Source organism: Prosopis cineraria, unplaced genomic scaffold (assembly GCF_029017545.1).
Source record: "Prosopis cineraria cultivar Desert tree isolate PC_DT_omini unplaced genomic scaffold, ASM2901754v1 PC4, whole genome shotgun sequence".
In the NCBI taxonomy this organism is placed as follows: Eukaryota; Viridiplantae; Streptophyta; class Magnoliopsida; order Fabales; family Fabaceae; genus Prosopis; species Prosopis cineraria.
Genome location: NW_026555335.1, coordinates 7256491 through 7277243, shown reverse-complemented (window position 1 = coordinate 7277243; position 20753 = coordinate 7256491). Strand labels below are relative to the sequence as shown.

Genomic DNA, 20753 nt, shown 5'->3' with positions numbered 1-20753 from the left:
AGGGTCCATCTATAGCATTCCCCTTCACTAACTACAAACGCCACTGTTTCCGCCAAAATAAACTAAATTCTATTTTTTGTCCTCCGCTTGCAAACTTGATCTCTAATATTTTACTCCTTTGGGCATACTATTATAAGGTATTAATATATTTATTTAATTTAACTATATTATATACACATTAATATGATTGTTTGATGTCCATAAAATACTCTAAGCTTTTAAAATATGGAAGAATGACAGCTAAATTCTAAGAAAATCAATTAATTTAAATTAAATTTTAATTAATTTCATAATATCAACAAAGTTCCTTGATCCTTTAGTGGTAATAAATTTTATAAGGATTTGCAAGATCAGCTCCCAATTTTGTAACTCTATGTGCGTTTGGTTTTTAATTTGACAAAAGTTTATTTGGTGAAAGTTCATTTGGTGAAAGTCAGTTTCATGAAAATCAATTGTTGTAACGAAATTTGTATTTGGATATATTTTTTCAAAAGTCAGTTTGATACATTAAAAGCTGTTTGGTTTGTGATAGTGAAATGTGCTTTTGAATGTACAATTACCAAAAAGGACATTGATTTATAATGATTTATAATTTTTATTATACAAATGTAATATATTTAAAATATTTAAAAAATGTAATAAAGATTATAAATAACATAAATTTTGATCTATAATGCTAAAAATTTGATCTCTAATTATTTGTATTTTTTAATTTGTAATTTTAAAAGATATAATAAAGATTTGTAATTTTTATTATACATTAATGCTAAAAATTAACATGATTAATTACTCAATTTATAATACTAAAAAAATTGATACCTAATTATTATTATTATTAAAATAATAATTATATTTTTAATGAATTAACTATTTTTTAAATAAAAAATAAGATATTAAACTTAGGATAGTATGGTCAAATAACATCCTACTTTTCAAATCCACTTTTCAAAAGTTTCAAATAGTTACGTTTCAGAAATCCACTTTCAGCTACTATTTGAATGTACTTTCAGAATGTGCTTTTCTGCAAAATATTCTACCCAAACAACTTTCAACTTTCTAAAAGTAAAATTTTGCTTTCTGAACGTAAAACGGAAGAAAACCAAACGGACCCCATTGTCATGTGTTTGTAACTTGTTTTCTAAATTTATGTTCATATTTAATGTTGATAAGTATTAAATTTAACAGCTTTAGAAATTTGCGAGTTCAATTCCTTATTTTGTAACTTCTTTATAATACATTTGCACCTTATTTTCCTAATTTTAATAGAAAACATAAATATTCATCTTTAATATTGAAAAATATTAAGTGTAACAATTTCAGAGATTTGTAAGTTGGGTTTTTAATTTTATAACTTTATTATCATGAATTTGTAATTTATTTTTCACATTTTAATAGAAAACACAAATGTTCAAATTTAATGTTAAAAAATATTAAATCTATTGTTTATTCTTTGCCTATTGCCTATTCATCAATAAAATAAATACATCATCTATTTCTTCATTACCTATTATTTATTCTTGAACCCTATTAAAATTTAAAAAATAAATTATAACTATATCATAATAAAGTTGCAAAATTAGGAGTTAAACTTGTAAATTTTTAAAAATGTTAAACTTATTACCACTAAAAAAATTTATTGATATTTTAAAATTAGTTAGGATTTAACTTAAATTAATTAGTTCCCTGGAGATTTAACTATCATTCTCCCTATTTTTATTGAATATAGTTGAGAGGAATGAACTTGTTATTATTAATAAAGTTCAACTAATTTCTTAATTTTGTTAATATCGTTTTTAAGATAAATATATTTATTACTTTTAATGATGAATCAAGGAAACATCATGCTGTAAAATTTTGAAGTGAAATCAACTTATTGATATAATTTAAAAGTAATTGCAAAGACTATGCAATTTGTTTTAATATGACTATTTTATTGAATTAAATTTGAGTTGTTAAATTTAATTAAAGGTAATTTTTAAAAAATATATTATTCATTTATATAGACTCAAATTCGAGACCTCATGATCATATCTCTTCTACTAGGTTTAATCATTCTTTTTATATGAGCAAATGTTTTCACAATTTAATTTTAGATTAAATTGTATAAAACTCTCTTAAATTTTAAAATAGTTGTGGATGACCCTTGATATTATTAAAATTAACTTCCATAACTTTAATTTTGTTTTTCAAAGCCTCCCACTATTAATTAATTTTGTTATGTTGTTGGTAGAGTTTGCCATGTCAGATTGATGCAATATATATGTCATGTAACATGAAAAAAATATTTTTATTATTTTAAAGAAAATATAAGAAAGGACAAAATTATAATTTTTATTTTTATTACATATGACGATGTTCTTATTTTATTTGTTTAGCAATTTTTTTCTCAATGTTCACTATTAACATAATCTAAGAGAAAGACTATAATTTTATTATACTTTATAAATTAAAACAGCATTTTATATTTAAATAAAGAAAAGAAAAATTATCAAAAAGCCATATAAGAATCATATGAAAAAATTTGTTTCTTGATCACATTTACAGAGAAGTGAACAACTATTCAGATTAGCTTGCTCAACACGTTATTAAAGATAGTCTGGATATTAAAATTTTAAATAATCTACCTTTAGAGTGTAATAATTTTTTAAACGCTGACATGATTTGATTGTTGTCTTTTACACAGATTGTGTCATGGCCTTTTCCATTTGAAAAAAAAAATTATTCCTTTTTGTTATTTTTAAAGACAGGCGTAGCATTTGAACTTTAAAGAGGCAAGGGATCAAACCTAAAACCTAGTAATACAAACGCACAACTCAAAATAATGAGAAAAATTAACATCATGTAATTTTTTTTTTTGGCCAAACAACATCATGTAATTCGAAATATTAAAATCATGTGTCATTTTTTTTTTGGCATTCTTAATCTTAATAGAAGCTTCTTTAATTGAAATATGATAAATGTGTAATTTTTTAGGAAATGACAAGCAGGTATATTATTTAAAAAAAAATGTCCACAAAGCATAGCTCAATCTAACATCTAGTTTGCCCCTTCTTAAATTTTTCAGTTTTACCCTCCTTATATTGTATTTAAAAATAATAAAAAAATTTGTTTCATATCTTATATCATGTGTATTGCATTAATATAATACAACAAACTGTAGTAGTAACATACCAAAACTAATTAATGGTGGGGGGCTTTCAAAAAAAAAAAAAGTTAGAGAGTTGATTTTAAATATGTAAATATAAGGGGTCATTGCAATTGCTTTAAAGTTTGTGAAAGTTTTGTGTAATTTAACCTTAATTTTAGATTGATTAAATTATTGAACTTGAAAAATGGCCTATTATATAGAAATTGATTTTAAATTATTAAAATTATCTTCATTCAATATGTTACTCTATTTCATTTATAAATTATAGTAATATATGAGTGACAGTTTTAACATGATATATTTTCCTTCCAAAAAAAAAACCCAAGGGTATAGGAAATAGGGGAAATGACAATTAGGGACCTTGTAATAACATTAATAACAATTATATATCTTAAATGATTAAAATCCCAATAAAAAACTATAATCCTTACTTGTAATTCAAAAATGTGAATACTCAATTGGAAAATATACTAACTATTGAGACTATTTGTAACATCAATTAAGAATTTATGAAAATTAGTTAAGAATCTCAATTTTTTTTTGATAAATCACTTAAAAAATTAAGTAAATATATTTGAGATTATTTATAACTTTAGTTGGGAATTGTGAAAATTAGTCGTGAATCACAAATCAATTGCTTATGATTTTTTGCCTTCAATATATAGATAAATCATTTGAAAAATTTACTAAATACATTTAGAGAAATATTTAGATAGATTGGGTACACCATGTTATTTGTGGTCTGTTTAATTAAAATGTTCAAAGTAATCTAAATAAAATATTGTATGATATTTTTAAATTGATTCTATTTTTATAATAAAGTGCGCATTTGATTTCTTGCCTTCTCTCTCTCTAATATCATTAATATAATAATTAATTTATATTTAATGATATCTAAATACAATGTTTTTATTGAACAAACTATAAATAATATGGTGCATCTTATTTACTTAAATATATCTTATTGACATTGGTTGGAAATTTATATAAGTTAGTTGTGAATCACAGGATAATCATTTGTGATTTTTTGCTATCGCTTGGAAAATCAATAAAAGATAGTTGAAAATTTTTATAAGATTAGTTCAGAATTTATTAAAGTTTATTGTGAATTTCAAATTAATTAATAAAAGGTAAATTATTGTAAGGACTATAATCTGTTGTTGAAATTTTAATAATTTAGAATTTGTAATTGTCATTAATGTTTTTGTAGAGACCCCAATTGTAATTTTTCCCAAGAAATATTGGCCATCCACAATTTTTTTCCCATGACTTAAAATTTAAGTTAAAAATTATAAATAGTACAATTAACTGTAATTAATTCTATAAAAAAAGAACTAAATTATAATTAAGTCCCTCGTACCATCTTCTATCTATAATGAATATAGATCACCTAATATTCCTAATTGAAATTATCCTATGAGAATATCATGCACTCATGTAATTAACTAAGATGACCTACTAGTGAATTAGTGATGACATGGTGCATAGATTTGAATTTAAATTTGAATTTAGTGAAGGGATGAGTAAGATTTATATACGTAACTTTAAATATTTAGGACTAACGAGTATTTTTATCTTGTATTTTTTTTTTGAGGAGCGCTAAATACATGTACTATTGTTTGTGGCATTTCTACCCTTGTATTATCTTTCTTACAAGCAAATTTCACTTGCTATCAAACAACCATGGTTTCTCCTTTTTTCTGCTAACGTGCATGGCTGGTTTGTGGGTTTCACTTCATGGGACAGGGAGACATCTAACCGCCAAGTTAATCATCATGCGTGGGCATCTTCTTCTTCGTTCTCATTCTCCCTCCAATTCCAACCTCCCTCGCCCAATTTGATCTCCTCCTCCTCTACTTTTGCACACGATTCACGAATTCGTGGTTTCAGACTTATTCCCCTAAATTTCATTCAACTTGAACTCTTATTTCTCTCCTCCCCTTTCTTCTGCTTTCCCTTTGTTTCTCTTATTGCTTCTCTGATCCTCACCGACGCTAGAATTCCTGGGGAGCACATTTGATGAGCGGCGGTGCTCATCATCCCCAAATTAATCTGGACTGTTCAGATTCAATCTGAATGGTTCGGATTAAATTACTTTTTTTATTTTTTAAATAAAAATTTATAAAATTTTAATATTCATATTTAATTAGATGAGTATAAATTTAATATTAATTTTTTTATAATCTTTTATAAATTGATCATACAAATTTAGTTTGTATTGGTCATATTTAAAATTTTTAACTTGTTATATTGTTAGATTCAAAACAATTTAAAGTAAATCTATATAGTTTATTTATAAAAAATTAATATTAAATTTAGATTGATCTGATTAAATATGGATAGTTCATATTAATACTGAATATATTTATTAAAAATTTTATGAATTTTTATTTAAAAACTAAAAAATATATAATAGTAGTTTAATATGGACCGTCCAAATTTTCAAATTAAATTTGGACGACCCAGAGTGGTTCAGAGATGATGAGCATGTAGTGCTCATTACCCTTGATGAGCATCGAATATGCTCTCAAATTCTCAACAGCTACTCTAATGGAGATTGGCAAAACACCACACTACTTTCTATAGCAACAACGATGCCTCTGGCACTATAGATACTTAATTTCTTCACCTAAACTAGATAAAAGCTCAAAGCTTTACTACTCAAATGGCTGATTAAGTGTGTGTTTGGTTTTTACTTTATTAAAAGTTCATTTGGTAAAAGTTCATTTGACAAAAGTCAATTTAGTGAAAGTTAGTTGTTGTAATGAAATTTATGTTTGGTATACTGAAAGTTGTTTGAATTATGATAGTGAAATGTGTTTTTTAATGTACAATTATTAAAAAAGATATTGATTTATGATGATTTATACTCTTTCTGTCCCAAATTATAAGATTTTTAAATAAAATTTTACATACTAATAAGTATTATTAAATACACTTAATAACCTTATCTTTCAAGAATAAAAATATAAACTTTTCAAAATACTCATCATTTAATATATTAAAAATAAAAAAGATATAAATTAATTATATAGAAAGAAAGGGTAACGTTAAAATTGTTACATTTAATAAAATATTAATTTACTCAAAGTATTTTATATTTTAGAACGAAAATTTTTTTTAAAAATCCTATAATTTGAGATAGAGGGAGTAATTTTTATTATACAAATATAATATATTTGCAATTTAAAATTTGAAATATTTAAAAAATGTGATAAATATTTTAAATAACATAAAATTTGATCTATAATATTAAAAAACTTGATCTCTAATTATTTATGCTTTTTTTTATAATTTTAAAAAATGTGATAAAGATTTATAATTTTTATTATACAATAATGCTAAAAATTAATATGTTTAATTATTGAATTTATGATGTTAAAAACTTGATATCTAATTATTATTATTAAAATGATAATTATATTTTTTATGAATTAACTATTTTTTAAATAAAAAAATAAGAGATTAAACTTGGAGTAGTATGGTCAAAAAATATTTCACTATTTAAATTAACTTTTGAAAAGTTTTAAATAGTTATGTTTCTCAAATTTATTTTCAGTCACTATTTAAATATACTTTTAGAATGTACTTTTCTGTAAAATATTTTATTTAAACAACTTTTAATATCTTGAAAGTAAAATTTTACTTTTTGAATGTGAAACTGAGAATACCCAAATGCCATTTGTTAAAAATTATGCAAATTTTGTTGTATGTGTTGGAGGTGTGGGAATCAAAACTTGTACAGCTAAGATTTTTGGAATCATGATCTGTTGTTAGAATTTTAATAATTTAAAATTTATAATTATTATTAATGTTCTTTTAAAAGTTTCTAATTATCATTTTTTCCAAGAATGATCACAGTTGATTGATAGAAAAAAAAATTTACTCCTAAAAAAATACAAGGATATAAATGACCCACTGAAAAGTTTAAGTGTCTGAAATTCTTTAAAGAAAAATACAGAAAAAAATTTGGCATTAACATACATTTATTCAATCAAATCAAAATATGTGAATTTTAGTATATTAATAATAAAAAATTCTTATATAATAAAAAATTTATAAAAAAATATACACATCTTAATTTAATTAAAAATAAATATTTTAAATATATAAGGTTAAATAACTTTGTGAATTACTTAAATTCACTCACATAACTTGAAAATTGTAGCAATATATTAAATTGAGTGGTTGGGATTCAAATGTGGGATGACATTGGTCAAAAAAGAGGAGGGAGCACATTCCGTGCTCATCAATCACCTGTGAAATAATTTGAACTGTTTAAATTTAATTTAAATGATTTAAATTTAAATATTTTTTATTTTTAAAATTAAAATTTATAAAAATTTGAATAAATTTATTAATTATTGATATGTACCATTCATATTTAATTTGATTGATCTAAATTTAATATTAATTTTTTATAATTTTTATAAATTAACCATACATATTTATTCCATACTGTTTAAGTTAAAAAATTTTAACTTAATATATTGTCAAGTTCAAAACAATTCAAATAAATTTGTATGGCTAATTTATAAAAATTGTTAAAAAAAAGTAATATTCTCTCTGATCCTATTTATAAGGTAGAGAGAGGATATATTTTATTCTATTTATAATTTACATTATTAAATTTTTATTATAAATTTTTTTTTACCCTCATTAAATGTTAAAAAGAAAAATATATTATTAAAATATATATATTTAATAGGAATAAAGTTAAAAATATATTAAATTTTAAGATAAAGTTAATAAATTTTAAAATTTTTTTAATACTGATCAAATATATTAAGAGTGATTTATAAATAAGATTAGAGGGTATTAAATTTGGACCTGATTAAATATAAACGGTACTAACTAATAGATGTATCAAATTTTATAAATTTTTTATTTATAAAAATAAAAAAAATTTAAATCTGGACAATGGGCACTGAATGTGCTCCCAAAAGGAGGACTGCTTATCCCTCCGTACACCTCGAGTGTGTCGCGGGAACTGTTGACTCTCTGAGTGCGTGAGGGAGGAAGCGAAGGTCGACTGAAGCAGAAATGGAGGAAGCAAAAGGGGTTGTGCAGCACGTGTTGGTCGCCAAGTTCAAAGACGATGTTTCGCCTCAAAAGATTGAGGAGCTCATCAAAGGCTATGCCAATCTCGTCAATCTCATTCCACCCATGAAGTCCTTCCATTGGTACTCTTTTCCTTCTCGATTACTCTTTCCCCTCTCCTTGCATTGTGTCCCTTCAAGAGATCTTCGGAAAAATAACACGGATAGGACGATTGAATTGAAATGTTTTGCATTTTGATTGAGGAATAGGATCCGTTATGCGAAAGACATTTGTACTTTCAGATCGCAATTAGATCCGGACAGAGAAAATTGTTGAATTGAAATCTCAAGTGTTCTTCAAAGGGACGACTGCGAAGAAGATTGAAACCCATAAAAGCGGAAGGTTTCGAATTTAGCAAAAGTAATTAGATCAGGGCAGGGCAGGAAAGAAAATCTATGATGTAAGAGTTATTCAAGAGAATAAGTAGAGACAACCAAGAGGAAAATGAATGGGACCCTTGAAAAGAAAAAAAAATCAATAGTACGGCGAGATTTGCCGAATGATCTCCAATTTGGTAGAATTTGTTCTGTACTGTTGTGCTTGTAGTGTATACAAGTATATGTTGAATTCTTGTTAGCTACCTTTTACTCAGAAGCTAGCTGATGCTTCAGAATTGACGAGAACATTGGATTGGAATGAAGGAACTGCCTGTGGTAGAGCAGAACCCTTTCAATGCTTGCAGAAAATGAGAAAATCTTGTATAAACAAAGCTAATCATTAGTATATAAACGTGTCAAATGTGGGTCTACTTTAAAAAGTGTACTTATAATTTACATGGGGATCGATATTCATTTGATCTACTCATATTTTCAAACCAGGCTCCTCTTAAAAAGTTTCCATCATTCCAAGTGTAAATTAGGTGAAAGCAATAAATGTACTTCCATCTAAATCTTTGTGTGTTCTGTTAATTTCCGTTTGGCGTGTAAACAGGGGCAAGGACGTGAGTGCTGAGAATATGCATCAAGGGTTTACTCATGTATTTGAATCAACGTTTGAGAGCACAGAGGGGGTTGCAGAGTATGTAGCTCATCCTGCCCACGTTGAATTTGCAAACTTGTTCCTTGCCCACTTGGACAAAGTGATTGTGGTTGACTATAAGCCTACCATTGTTCACCTTTGATTTGATGGTTTGTGGCTTGGTGCGACTTGCTTATAGCCCGTGTTGTTGCTGTAAAACACGAATAAGCTTTTATCGATGAACATTTTGGTACACTCACCTTGTTATCATATCTCACTCGATGAGGTGTGTTTTGCTGGTGGCAATTCTATACTGACTTGAGAATCTGAGTGTTAGTTTGTTTGACTTTCCTTTTTCCCCTTGCGGAATTAGTGGTTATCAGTTAACATCAAACACTGACATATAAATGAAAGACGTTATAATTCGAATGGGTGTCGATAATGGCTGGCGGTTATGGAAAAAGTAGGGAGTATATTTTAGTGTTTGCATTTTGATTCTAAATTTCACTGTAAAACTTGAAGTTTCTCTGATGAAAGAGAATTGAACTACAATTAAGGAAGTCCCTTTTGTATCTCCTATCTAATTAAGAGGACCAAATACCCCTAATAGAAAATTTCGAAATTCTCCCGAGATAATAGGCCGCACAATCTAATTAAGATAAGCAGCTAGTGGTTGGCAAAAAATTAAAAAAGCTGCTGGTGAACTAGTGATCCTAGTGATGACACCCGTCCCAAATGGAGGATTGCTTATCCGTTCGAATGAAGACGAACACAGAGTCTGTCTCTCTCCCTCCCCCCCCCCCCCACACACACACAGAGACAGAGAGAGAGAGAGGCAGAAATGGAGGAAGCAAAAGGGGTTGTGAAGCACGTGGTGGTGGCTAAATTTGAAGACGATGTGTCGCCACAGAAGATGGTGGAGCTCATCAAAGGGTTCGCCAATCTCGTCAATCTCGTCCCAACCATGAAGTCCTTCCATTGGTACCTTACCCTTTTCCTCGTCTTTTTGGAGTTCGTTTCCCTCTCCTTACAATTAATTTTATACTTGGCTTGTAAGCAGGGGCAAGCATGTGAGTGCTGAGAATATGAACGAAGGTTTTACTCACGTGTTTGAATCAACGTTTGAGAGTACAGAAGGGCTTGCAGAGTATGTAGCTCATCCTGCCCATCTTCAATTTGCAAACTTGTTCCTCTCCCACGCCGACAAACTCATTGCGGTTGACTATAAGCCTACCATTGTTCATCTTTGATTTCATCATTTCTGGGACTTGCTCCTTGCTTGTGTTGTGCAAACCGTGAATCAGTGTTTTCCCCCGATGAACAGCATTTTGGAACACTCGGTTCGTTATGATACCTGCATTTTGATTAATTGGGTTCTTTTATTGCACACATGTCATCTTATTAGAGGCTGGTAATCCTGTTCGATATGAAAAATATTTTTTCAAAAAAGAAAATGCGAATGTATGTAGGAAAAAAATGGGATTGATGCATTGGTCATTTTCTTTCTAAAAAGATAATTTTCTATCTACCAACTACTGTACAAGCGTAAGCACTCTTCAATAAAGATTTGAATTTTAGTTCTTCGTATTGTCTTAGTTTGCAATAACTTTTGTTCTTGTTATTTTTGTTAGGGGAGAAACATCTGATGTTTTAAAAGTATTGAATATTTTACTTATGAATTTTTTAGTTTATTTGATATTAATAGGGTTTATGCTTTATTCATATTAAGGCCTACTATTTGATATTTATATTTCAAAAGAAATACAAGCTATATGCAACACGTTTTTTCTCCGAAAGAAATGCATCGCATATATTTGATTATTGATGCTGTTTTAAAGATTCAAATTAATGAACTGTTAAAACAGGAACATAAATATCCTTCATTTTTTTAACAACTTACATTAGGGTTTTAATAAGTACATTTCTTATTTTAACAAGTCAACAATATAATAATATGTAGAAGGCATTGCTATTAAATACTCCTAGTGAATTCACAAAATCACATTGTGAAAATGACAAGTTATGCTAGGTATTAATAAGTCTACTTTATATTAAAATAATATGACAAGATTAAATATTTAAAAAGTATTGTTAAGTTTTACTAATGAATTAATAAGTACATGTTAATAAAATGATAAGTTAAGATTTTAATAAATCCACTTCATATTATAACAAGTCAAGAAAATTATTGAATATCTAGAAGATTATTAACAAATTAATTTAATAAATTAACAAGTATGCATTTATAAAATAACAATAAAGGGTTTCAACAAGTTCATAATTCATATTCTTAAAACAAAAACGCCATTTGGATTATTTTCTATCAAAAACATGTTTTCAATTCAAACAAGTTAAGTTAGTACTGATTTTTTAAATTAAGCTCATATTATACAGTTCCACGCCTATGGGAGCCACCCCAAATGTTAGGTCGCCTTCAACGAAATTTTGCGTTTCCCGAACACACCCCTTAGGATCCATTTGGTTTGCTTACTGTTCATACTTAAAAAGTAAAATTTATTTTTAAGATGTTAAAAATTATTTAAGTAAAATATTTTATAGAAAAACATATTTTGAAAGTACATTTAAATAATAATTGAAAGTGAGTTTCTGAAATGTAACTATTTAATACTTTTAAAAAATAAAATTAAAAAGTAAAATATTATTTGATCATATTATTTTAAGTTTAATCTCTTATTATTTTATTTAAAAAATAATTAATTCATTAAAAATATAATTACCATTTCAATAATAATAATTAGATACCAAGTTTTTAACATTATAAATTTAAAAATTAATCATACTAATTTTTAGCATTAATGTATAATAAAAATTACAAATCTTTATCATATTTTCTAAAATTACAAATTAAAAAAGTATAAATATTTAAAGATCAAGTTTTTAGCATTATAGATCAAATTTTATATTATTTAAAATTTTTATATAATTTTTTAAATATTTCAAATATATTATATTTGTATAATAAAAATTATAAATAATCATAAATCAATATCTTTTTTGATAATTGTATATTCAAAAATACATTTTACTATCATAATTTAAACAATTTTCAATATATCAAACTGACTTTTAAAAAAATATATCTAAATATAAATTTCATACTTTCATTAAATTTATTTTATTAAATAAACTTTTGATAAATAAAAAATCAAACACACACTGAGGATGATATAACATAACTTTAAAACATGAGAAAGCAGCCGAGGATTACACACACGTAATTATTTTTTATTAAAGCAAGGCGACTTTAACTCGGGCTAAACTCAGCACAAATCCAAGGTAATAATGAAAGATAGAAAACGAACCGATGCGGAATTGCGCATCAATGTGATGATTGCCCATGGTTTAAAAAAAAAAAAAACAAGATCAAGAAAATGTGAGAACATGCATAAGCTCCTAAATCCCATGAACAATCCTGGATCGAAGAAACATGCATAAGCTCATCAATCAAGCAATTAGAAAACGATAATCATGAGCAAGACATATGGGACATGCATATGGATATAAATGAATCGATCAAACAAGCTAACTAACTAATATTTTCCTGTCAGGCGATTAGCGATAATCATAACGATAACGCAGAGATTCTCCAAATCCTGGTTGGTCTTCACCAAAAAAACGGAGGGATCATATCCCGGTGCTTCCGACGAGGCACAATCATCAATGTCGGTCATCACGTCGGAAGCAACGACGTCCATCCCAAAGTAGTCGCGATTCTCCAAATGTTTCTTAGTCTTCTTGATGCCCTCCAAAGCGTCGCCGTAATGCTGTAAGCACGAGTGGTAATGCTGCTTCAGACGAATCTCCTGTGTCTGCTGGACCATCGTGTCCAGAGCCGTCTTGGTGCTGCCGACGCGGGTCTGGATCTGCTCAATCACGTACTCTGCTAGGCACGGAAGCTCCGATCCTTGCTTCTTCTTCAGAATTTCCTCGCAAAACGTAGGGTTGTTGTGTTTTGAGCAAATCTCTGGTATGGACGGTGTGTTTGAATAAGCACAAGGAGCAATATTGCAGAGGCATAGCACCACCACAATGGAGCCCACCAAGGGAGAATAATTATTATTGTGAGCCATTTTTTCCTTCTTGACTGTCCTTTTCTTCTCCCTTATTCTCCTTGCCTTTGATTTTGCTCTTGATAACAATTTATATGGGCAGACTCTCTGCCCTTTGCTTGCCCCTTTGAACGTGCGGTGTTAATCCATGGCTTAATTTGCAAATATACTAACAAAAGCAATACGCCTTTTGAGGTTGTTGATTACTTTGCCTATAATAGGAATAGTATCTACTACAAATTATCTGGAGTATGTGGATAAATTATAGGACACCCTTCTAGTTGTCCATGATCGAGATGATTATTTTATAGGAAAAATCACTCTAAAGTATCACACAAGAAATTTAAACACAAAAAGTCCTATAAAATCACAAACTTAATTATTCTAAAGTTTCATTTTTTTTTACTGAAGTTATAAATTGGTGTTGGATAATTGTAAATTATTACCACTTAGTTGTCAACTAAAAAAACTTCATTAACAAACTATATAAGGGGAATTGATAACTTGAATATAGCACAAATTGATAAATTTAATGAAATACACGAGATTTTAGAGTAATTTTATGATTTTATTAAATTTATAAACTTCTTTTATTTTTCTAATTTTATAGACTAGTTTAAGCACCAATATTGTTTGATTCTCGTACTATTTGATCTCATTAAGTATTTTTTATTTATTCACGAACTCTTTAAATAATGTATTGCTTCCATTATGGAAGAAAACGAATGCTGAATTCTCCAATCATTTTTCTAGTACATGCAAACTTAGCTTGTGGTTAGACATTGCTGATCTCTTGATGATGGCAAGCTGCTCTGTAAGCTGACTTGCAGGATGCTGTTATAACTCCATTGTTTTCACTTTTCAATCCTTACACAATCAGTTGAACTATCTTCATATTCGTGTTTGAACATTTTATGCAGTGGAAATCCAATTCCAAATGCATTTAATAGCCATTCAAATTCATCTTCTTGGCTATGACAACATGACCAGATCGTTGAAATAACGTTGAAACATTTAGCATTACTAACAACTAGAATCTGCCCCTCTTGCGATTTTTCAATGTTCATGCGTGTATTAACTTTTAAAATTCCCATTCTATTTTTACATAATTCATGGCGAGCGTATTCATAGTTTTTTTTATTAAGTATGATATTTCAGCCAATGATAGATTAGAGGGTATACAAGATTGTCATATATTATAAAAAAAAAATCATGTTCTTCTAATAGTCAATTTCTAACCATCAGACTATACCCGGTTCTAAATATTATATATCAATCTATTCATTTCCATCTAGTTATAAAAAAAATCTATTGACTAGTCTATAAAATTTAAAGTAAAATAAATATTAATTATATTACTAGTCTAATGTATTTGTGTCCATCGACATAATCCACATGCTATGACTTAGAGACAACATGGCCAATTCGTTGAAACATTTAGCATCACTAACAATAATATACAGTGCCATTCTCATACAGATTGCAGTGTCAAAATGTCTGCCAAAAACAAAAAGAGAAAGAAAAGGAACGATTGCAATATCAAAACACATCAAGTTCAGTTCTTTAAAGGAAGGAATTCAAACCACTAGCAGCAGCAAGCTTTTGCTCCGTCCCTCCTTTCTAATATCCAAATTTGAAGTTGAAAGAAAACTAAAATTTGAGAAGAAAAATTTTGAAAATTTTGACAGGTTTGTGAACTGCAGATTTTAAACCAAAGAATAATAACACGAAAGATAAAAGACATATGGCCAAGACGGACAGAAAATCGAGACAATTTATTCAAGCATGAGTAAGAAGCAACACAACCATTCTCTCGGTATGCATTGAGGTTGGAGCTAATTTGTATTTAAACATCTACATTTGCTGAGAACACACAAATACACACAATGGAATCTCTTCCTTGTCATCGTAAAATTCAAGGGCAAAATTGAAAACAAGAATAATGAAGTGGAAACCAGCTCTTGTTTTGGCCTCTAAACCAGCTCTTCAAATGTGAATGGGCTTGTCAAAAGTGGCCATTGCAGCTTCTTTCACTGCCTCACTCATCGTTGGATGTGCGTGGCAAACTCGTGCTATGTCCTCACTAGCAGCATCATACTGCAACGCCATCACTGCTTCATGAATGAGCTCTCCTGCATTGGGTGCCATAATATGCACCCCCAATATCTTGTCTGTCTCCTTGTCAGCCAATATCTTCACCAATCCTTCAGCATCATCAATTGCCTTAGCTCTGCTATTGGCGAGGAAAGGGAACTTGCCAACTCGGTATGGGACACCAAGTTCTTTTACTTGCTCCTCTGTCTTTCCAACAGATGCAACCTCAGGGTGTGTGTACACAACCCCAGGGACTTTGTCATAGTCCACATGACCCACCTTACCAGCTATGTACTCTACACAAGCAACCCCATCTTCTTCTGCTTTGTGCGCCAACATTGGACCTGGAATTACATCTCCAATTGCATAAACACCAGAGACATTCGTCACAAAGCTTTCATTCACTAGAATTCTCCCTGCCTTGTCAGTTTGGACTCCTATCTTGTCCAACCCTAGTCCAGCTGTGAATGGAGTCCTACCTGCAGATACAAGAACAACATCTGCTTCCAATGAAGTCTGATCACCACCAGCTGCTGGTTCAAGGGTCAGCTTCACTCCATCACCCGAAGTATCAACTCCTACCACCTTAGTCTTAAGCATGAATTTCATGCCTTGCTTTTCAAGAGTACGCTGAAACTGCTTACGAACCTCCCCATCCATTGTCGGAACAATATCTGGTGCAAACTCAACAACAGTTACCTCAGAGCCAAGTCGGCCCCACACTGAGCCCATTTCAAGTCCAATATATCCTGCTCCAATGACCACAAGTCTCTTGGGGATTTCCGACAAAGCAAGAGCACCTGTTGATGATACAATTTTCTTTTCATCAATGGGGACACCAGGTAGAGATTTCACATCAGAACCAGTGGCAATTATGATATTCTTTCCTTTTACAACAGTATTTCCACCGTCCATGGTGTCCACAGAAACTTCAGAAGGGGAAACAAATTTGCCATATCCTTTGACATAGTTTACCTTGTTCTTCTTGAATAAGCCCTCAACACCTCGAGTAAGATTAGAAACAGCTTTATCTTTTTGTGCCATCATGGCTGGCAAATCAACCTCAACAGATGAAAACTTGACTCCATGGCTGGAGAATGAATGTTTGGCCTCATGGTACATATGCGAAGAATGCAAGAGTGCCTGGACCAAGACACAAGTATATCAAACAAATGAGTACATTGACTAAAGAGAAGATAACATCCACTATTCTAAGCAACTCGATGCACCTATATTGACAATCATGAAATGAAGAAAATATTGGAAAGTTACTACCAGCAGATTTAGTATTGTGTATTGAAGGACATATGCTGAAGCTAATACTATAATCTGTTGCATGAAGAACGATTTTGCAAGACAATCTTAGGTCAACAATCCAAAAAAGGAGGAAAGGAAGAAAAGTTGCAGCTTAGAAAATGATAGGCAGCAGGGGCATAGAGTAAGTGATACGATACAGTGACATGGTCTACTGTCCAGCTAATAGTTCCTTTAAAACAATGATAATAAGTAGCTCTAGTACTTCTACCCGATTTTGATACCTACAATTCAATCATACGAGAAGATAAAACTGAAAAATTAATCAAACCCCACTGCAAGAGCGACGCAGCAGTAACATTAATTACGTGATATGTATACTAACTTGTATTTAGTTCCGGGATAGAAAAGGGATAGGTAAATTGAAACAGAGAAAAAGAAAAAGGTAGAAATTAACGTTTAAGAACTAGTACGGCTCAATAAATGATCTCCCTCTGGGCTATTCCCCCCTTTGCCACGCGAAATTTAAAGAGACTCATCTGAATATCTATAATTTCCAAAAGGTGGAAGCAACATAAGATCATTGCCTTATTTCCCAATGAGTTCGAAACCTCTGATTTTCCCGGATTCACAGCTGAAATTACTAACTTCCGTTGGCAGAACCAAAGTCAAAGAGCCAAATATAAATGAACGTTTACTACTTCTCCCCTAGAGGCCAGAAGGCATGTTTTAGCGACACCTAAAAGAATTGGCATGAGAAGCAATCAAGTTCCAAATGAAATTCAATGATCGTCCATGTTCAAACAAAAAAAAAAAACGCATCAGACAAGCATGGAGTTCGGAAGCGACCATGATCAAACAAAAAACATCTCAGACAACCACGGAGATCATTCCAAAGAGTTCGGAAAATCCAATCTACCTCCTACTGTGCAAAAAAGGAATCAGAGAAAGATGAAACCAAATCAGAAGTTCTTAAAGAAAAATTCAACAATGGATTACCTTGGAGGGGATGCATCCGACGTTGAGGCAGGTACCGCCCAGGGTCCCACGCTTCTCTATGCAAGTAGTCTTGAGACCTAATTGAGCGGCTTTAATGGCGGCCACATAGCCACCGGGACCACCACCAATGACGACGACATCGTTATCGTCAGATCCCGAAGCGAAGCCCCTGGAAAAGGAGGCGAGAGAGAGAGAATAATTGAGGGTCTCGGAGGAGAGATTCCTCGACAAGAAGAAGCCCTTCCGTCTCGCCAAGCTAGCCATAGCCATTGCTCCCCTTCTTGTGCTTCTTGGATCGAAAGCTTCGACTTCCGAGTATTCGATTCCTCAACTACCTATTCCGACCCTCTGTTTGAAGACCAACAGTGTCGCCACTCACCTTGCCACCAGCCATCCCTTCCCTTTACTCTTCTCTTTTTTTAAAAACATTTTACTTTTTAATTACTTTCCTATATTGAAAAAATTAAATTTTTTTATTTTTAAATATAAAAAATTATTAATATATTTTTTTAATGAATGAATTATTATATTTTTATTAAATTAAAAAATACTCTTATTAATTTATTTTTAAAAATAAATTTATTTTTTATTTATAATAATTAAAAGTAAAAGTTATGCTTTTAATTAAATTATTAATTTTTATTGATTTATGTGATGCAGTTAAAAATATTTTATATATAAAAATAAAAGAAATATTATTAAAGCATGTATATAAAGTGAGCTTTGTGCAAAGTTATATTTTAATTTTTTTAATTTTATAAAGTATATTTTTTAGTTTTCTAACTCTTTAATTTTATTAAAAAATAATGAGATTACATTTTAATATATTAAAAGAATATTTAAATGTAGACATGTTAAATTTATTTTTTTAATATTAACAAGTTAATAAAAAATATTAACCCAATGGTCATGAAAAATAGAATTTTTCATAAATTATGGATAATATATAACGGTATATCAATTATATAATATTGTAAATTAATAACACAAAAAATATATAATTATTTATTCAAAATGAATGAAATACAATTTGTAAAAAATTTTAGATTCTTAACTTATTAAAAATAATTAAATACTTAAATTAATAAAATAAAAAATCATAAACGATTTAAGTTTTCATTTATTTGCTTTGCTCTCCTGCATATAGGATCTTCGGACATTTGTAGAAACTAGAGCATCATAATTTTAAAAAGGACAGTTTTGTTAATTAAATTTTAAATAAATATTAATATGTTATTATTCAATTTTAAGAAAGGTTATGTTATTATTTTTATTTGATCCCATAATATGGGCTAAATTTGCAAAAGTTCTTAATTAATATGAAAGCTCCTTATTTAAAATTAATGGTCCTAGAGAATTAAATATTAAAATTTTATACAAAATTAGAGCAATAAAAAAAAACGATGTTGGTTTCCCTAAACATATATGGTAAATATTAAATTAAATGGTCATAAATCATGCCACGTGCCACTTGTCATGACTTGCAATGCCCCAAATATAATATGAATAGGAATATTGATGAATGATCATGTAATGAATTTTTTTATATTCAACCTACAGATAAAGATTTTAATAAGAGTCAAAAATGGAGGTAGGCGGTGGAGGAGAGAATTCTCTTCTTGAGTTTCTTGGCGGTGTTTTTGCTCTATCGTGAATTCCTTCGGGTTTTCACTGGTTTCTCTCTCTCTCTTTTTTTTTCAATTATAAGGCCATGGAAAAATAATCATGCAAAAATTACATAAATTGGGTTATGCCAAATTTTAAAAGGATTCTGTATCATATGGTTGATTAAAAATAATAAAATCTAAATTATTTTGAGATGCTTGATGTGCTAGCATATCAAGTCAAATTTTTTATTTCAAACGTCCTAATTTTCTTAATATTTTTTTTATAGAGGATGATTATCAAATATGGTATCTCTTTTTTTGTTTGTGCTTTGTGTTAGAGTCTTTTTGGCTTGCCTGTTTCAGTTGATTTCTTTTTCACTCTTAAATATTTATTCAGTTTTTTTTAAATCATTTTTATTTATTTCATCAATATCAATACAAAAAAGTAAAAGGAATAAACATGTATAAAATTTTAAATATGTTCTTATGTAACAAATTTTAAAAAAATGATGTCATATTATTTTTTTTCTTCATGAAGGATAATTTTAAAAATAATTTTTAAATATTACCTAAAATCACAATGTAATTTATAAATGAGAGTAAATAAACTTTTTAAAATATCATTTACAAATGGGAATGGAAGAAGTATGTAGTATGCTTCTTCCTCATTCTTGCAAGTCGCACGTTTCGTACTGTAAACATCATTTTCTTTTTTTTTTTTTCTTTTTTAAGCTTTTGGATTTGCAAGTTCTTCATGCTTCCAAGCCTTAAGCTTTGTTTCATGTTTATTGGAAGCTTCATAGTTCTGTGAAAATTGTTCAGCATTAAGGTCAGGGATGAATCCTCACTTGTCCCCAATGTCACAAATATTTCGATAAATTTTCTTGCTTTTTACTTGAAAAAATGAGAAAATTAATTTTGACCCCCTACATTCATGAGTTTTTTCATTTTGGCCCCCATCTACCTATCTTTCTTTTATTTTGGAGCAAGGTGTTTGGTTGCTCTCAGAGTTTACGCTTGCTGTTTATCCTTAGGTTGAATCTTTTCCTTTCTCCTTTCAGTCTTTTCCTTATTTTAGTGTTTGGTATCACATATTGATCTTCCTCTTACTTGTTAATACTCAACCTATGGCTTCTTTCATTGGCAACAAGTTGGGATCTTTTATTTTTTTTGATGAATCGTGTCTTTATTCTAATGTGGGTCTTCATCTTAAAGTTTTCATTTCATGTCTTTCGGCTTTACCTGTAACACACTAATTTTTTTTAAAATAATTTAACTCAACTATAGTTAGGTTATAACCACCCAATACATTTTTATATCAATAATTTTAATATTAAATATTTTATAATTGACTTCAACTCACACAATATAACATTTCAGATAAATTTTTACCCCCCACATGCCATTAGGCTAAATCACATTTGTCCATCCTTATACTCCCAACAAGAAAAATAAATAATTTAGTCAATTTTCAACACAAGCCAGTTATTTGGCCTCATAATCATGCCATTTTAACCAATCTAA

The 20753-nt window shown here is 29.2% G+C and overlaps 3 protein-coding genes across 3 annotated transcripts; 2 read left to right on the top strand and 1 right to left on the bottom strand.

Moving 5' to 3' along the window:
* Nucleotides 1-8089: 8089 nt before the first annotated feature.
* On the top strand, nucleotides 8090-9530 carry LOC129308161 (stress-response A/B barrel domain-containing protein HS1-like). The gene is made up of 2 exons (XM_054949199.1): nucleotides 8090-8331; nucleotides 9179-9530. Exons 1-2 carry the CDS (start codon nucleotides 8192-8194, stop codon nucleotides 9366-9368), a joined length of 330 nt encoding a protein of 109 aa, XP_054805174.1. The 5' UTR covers nucleotides 8090-8191; the 3' UTR covers nucleotides 9369-9530.
* A 453-nt stretch (nucleotides 9531-9983) lies between these two features.
* LOC129308162 (stress-response A/B barrel domain-containing protein HS1-like) lies at nucleotides 9984-10788 on the top strand. The gene is made up of 2 exons (XM_054949201.1): nucleotides 9984-10186; nucleotides 10266-10788. Exons 1-2 carry the CDS (start codon nucleotides 10047-10049, stop codon nucleotides 10453-10455), a joined length of 330 nt encoding a protein of 109 aa, XP_054805176.1. The 5' UTR covers nucleotides 9984-10046; the 3' UTR covers nucleotides 10456-10788.
* A 4243-nt stretch (nucleotides 10789-15031) lies between these two features.
* On the bottom strand, nucleotides 15032-18007 carry LOC129307861 (dihydrolipoyl dehydrogenase, mitochondrial). Its single transcript, XM_054948791.1, has 2 exons — nucleotides 17623-18007; nucleotides 15032-16512 (listed from the first exon to the last, which is right to left on the bottom strand). The coding sequence occupies exons 1-2, from the start codon at nucleotides 17890-17892 to the stop codon at nucleotides 15262-15264; spliced, it is 1521 nt and encodes a 506-aa protein (XP_054804766.1). The 5' UTR covers nucleotides 17893-18007; the 3' UTR covers nucleotides 15032-15261.
* Nucleotides 18008-20753: the final 2746 nt, after the last annotated feature.

What these genes read in the sequence shown, in the direction of transcription:
- LOC129308161 (XM_054949199.1), top strand. Translation starts at nt 8,192, where the DNA reads ATGGAGGAAGCAAAAGGGGTTGTGCAGCACGTGTTGGTCGCCAAGTTC. An exon ending in CCCATGAAGTCCTTCCATTG is followed by an intron (nt 8,332 to 9,178) that starts GTACTCTTTTCC and finishes GCGTGTAAACAG; the next exon opens with GGGCAAGGACGTGAGTGCTG.
- LOC129308162 (XM_054949201.1), top strand. Translation starts at nt 10,047, where the DNA reads ATGGAGGAAGCAAAAGGGGTTGTGAAGCACGTGGTGGTGGCTAAATTT. An exon ending in ACCATGAAGTCCTTCCATTG is followed by an intron (nt 10,187 to 10,265) that starts GTACCTTACCCT and finishes GCTTGTAAGCAG; the next exon opens with GGGCAAGCATGTGAGTGCTG.
- LOC129307861 (XM_054948791.1), bottom strand. Translation starts at nt 17,892, where the DNA reads ATGGCTATGGCTAGCTTGGCGAGACGGAAGGGCTTCTTCTTGTCGAGG. An exon ending in TCGGATGCATCCCCTCCAAG is followed by an intron (nt 16,513 to 17,622) that starts GTAATCCATTGT and finishes GTCTTGGTCCAG; the next exon opens with GCACTCTTGCATTCTTCGCA.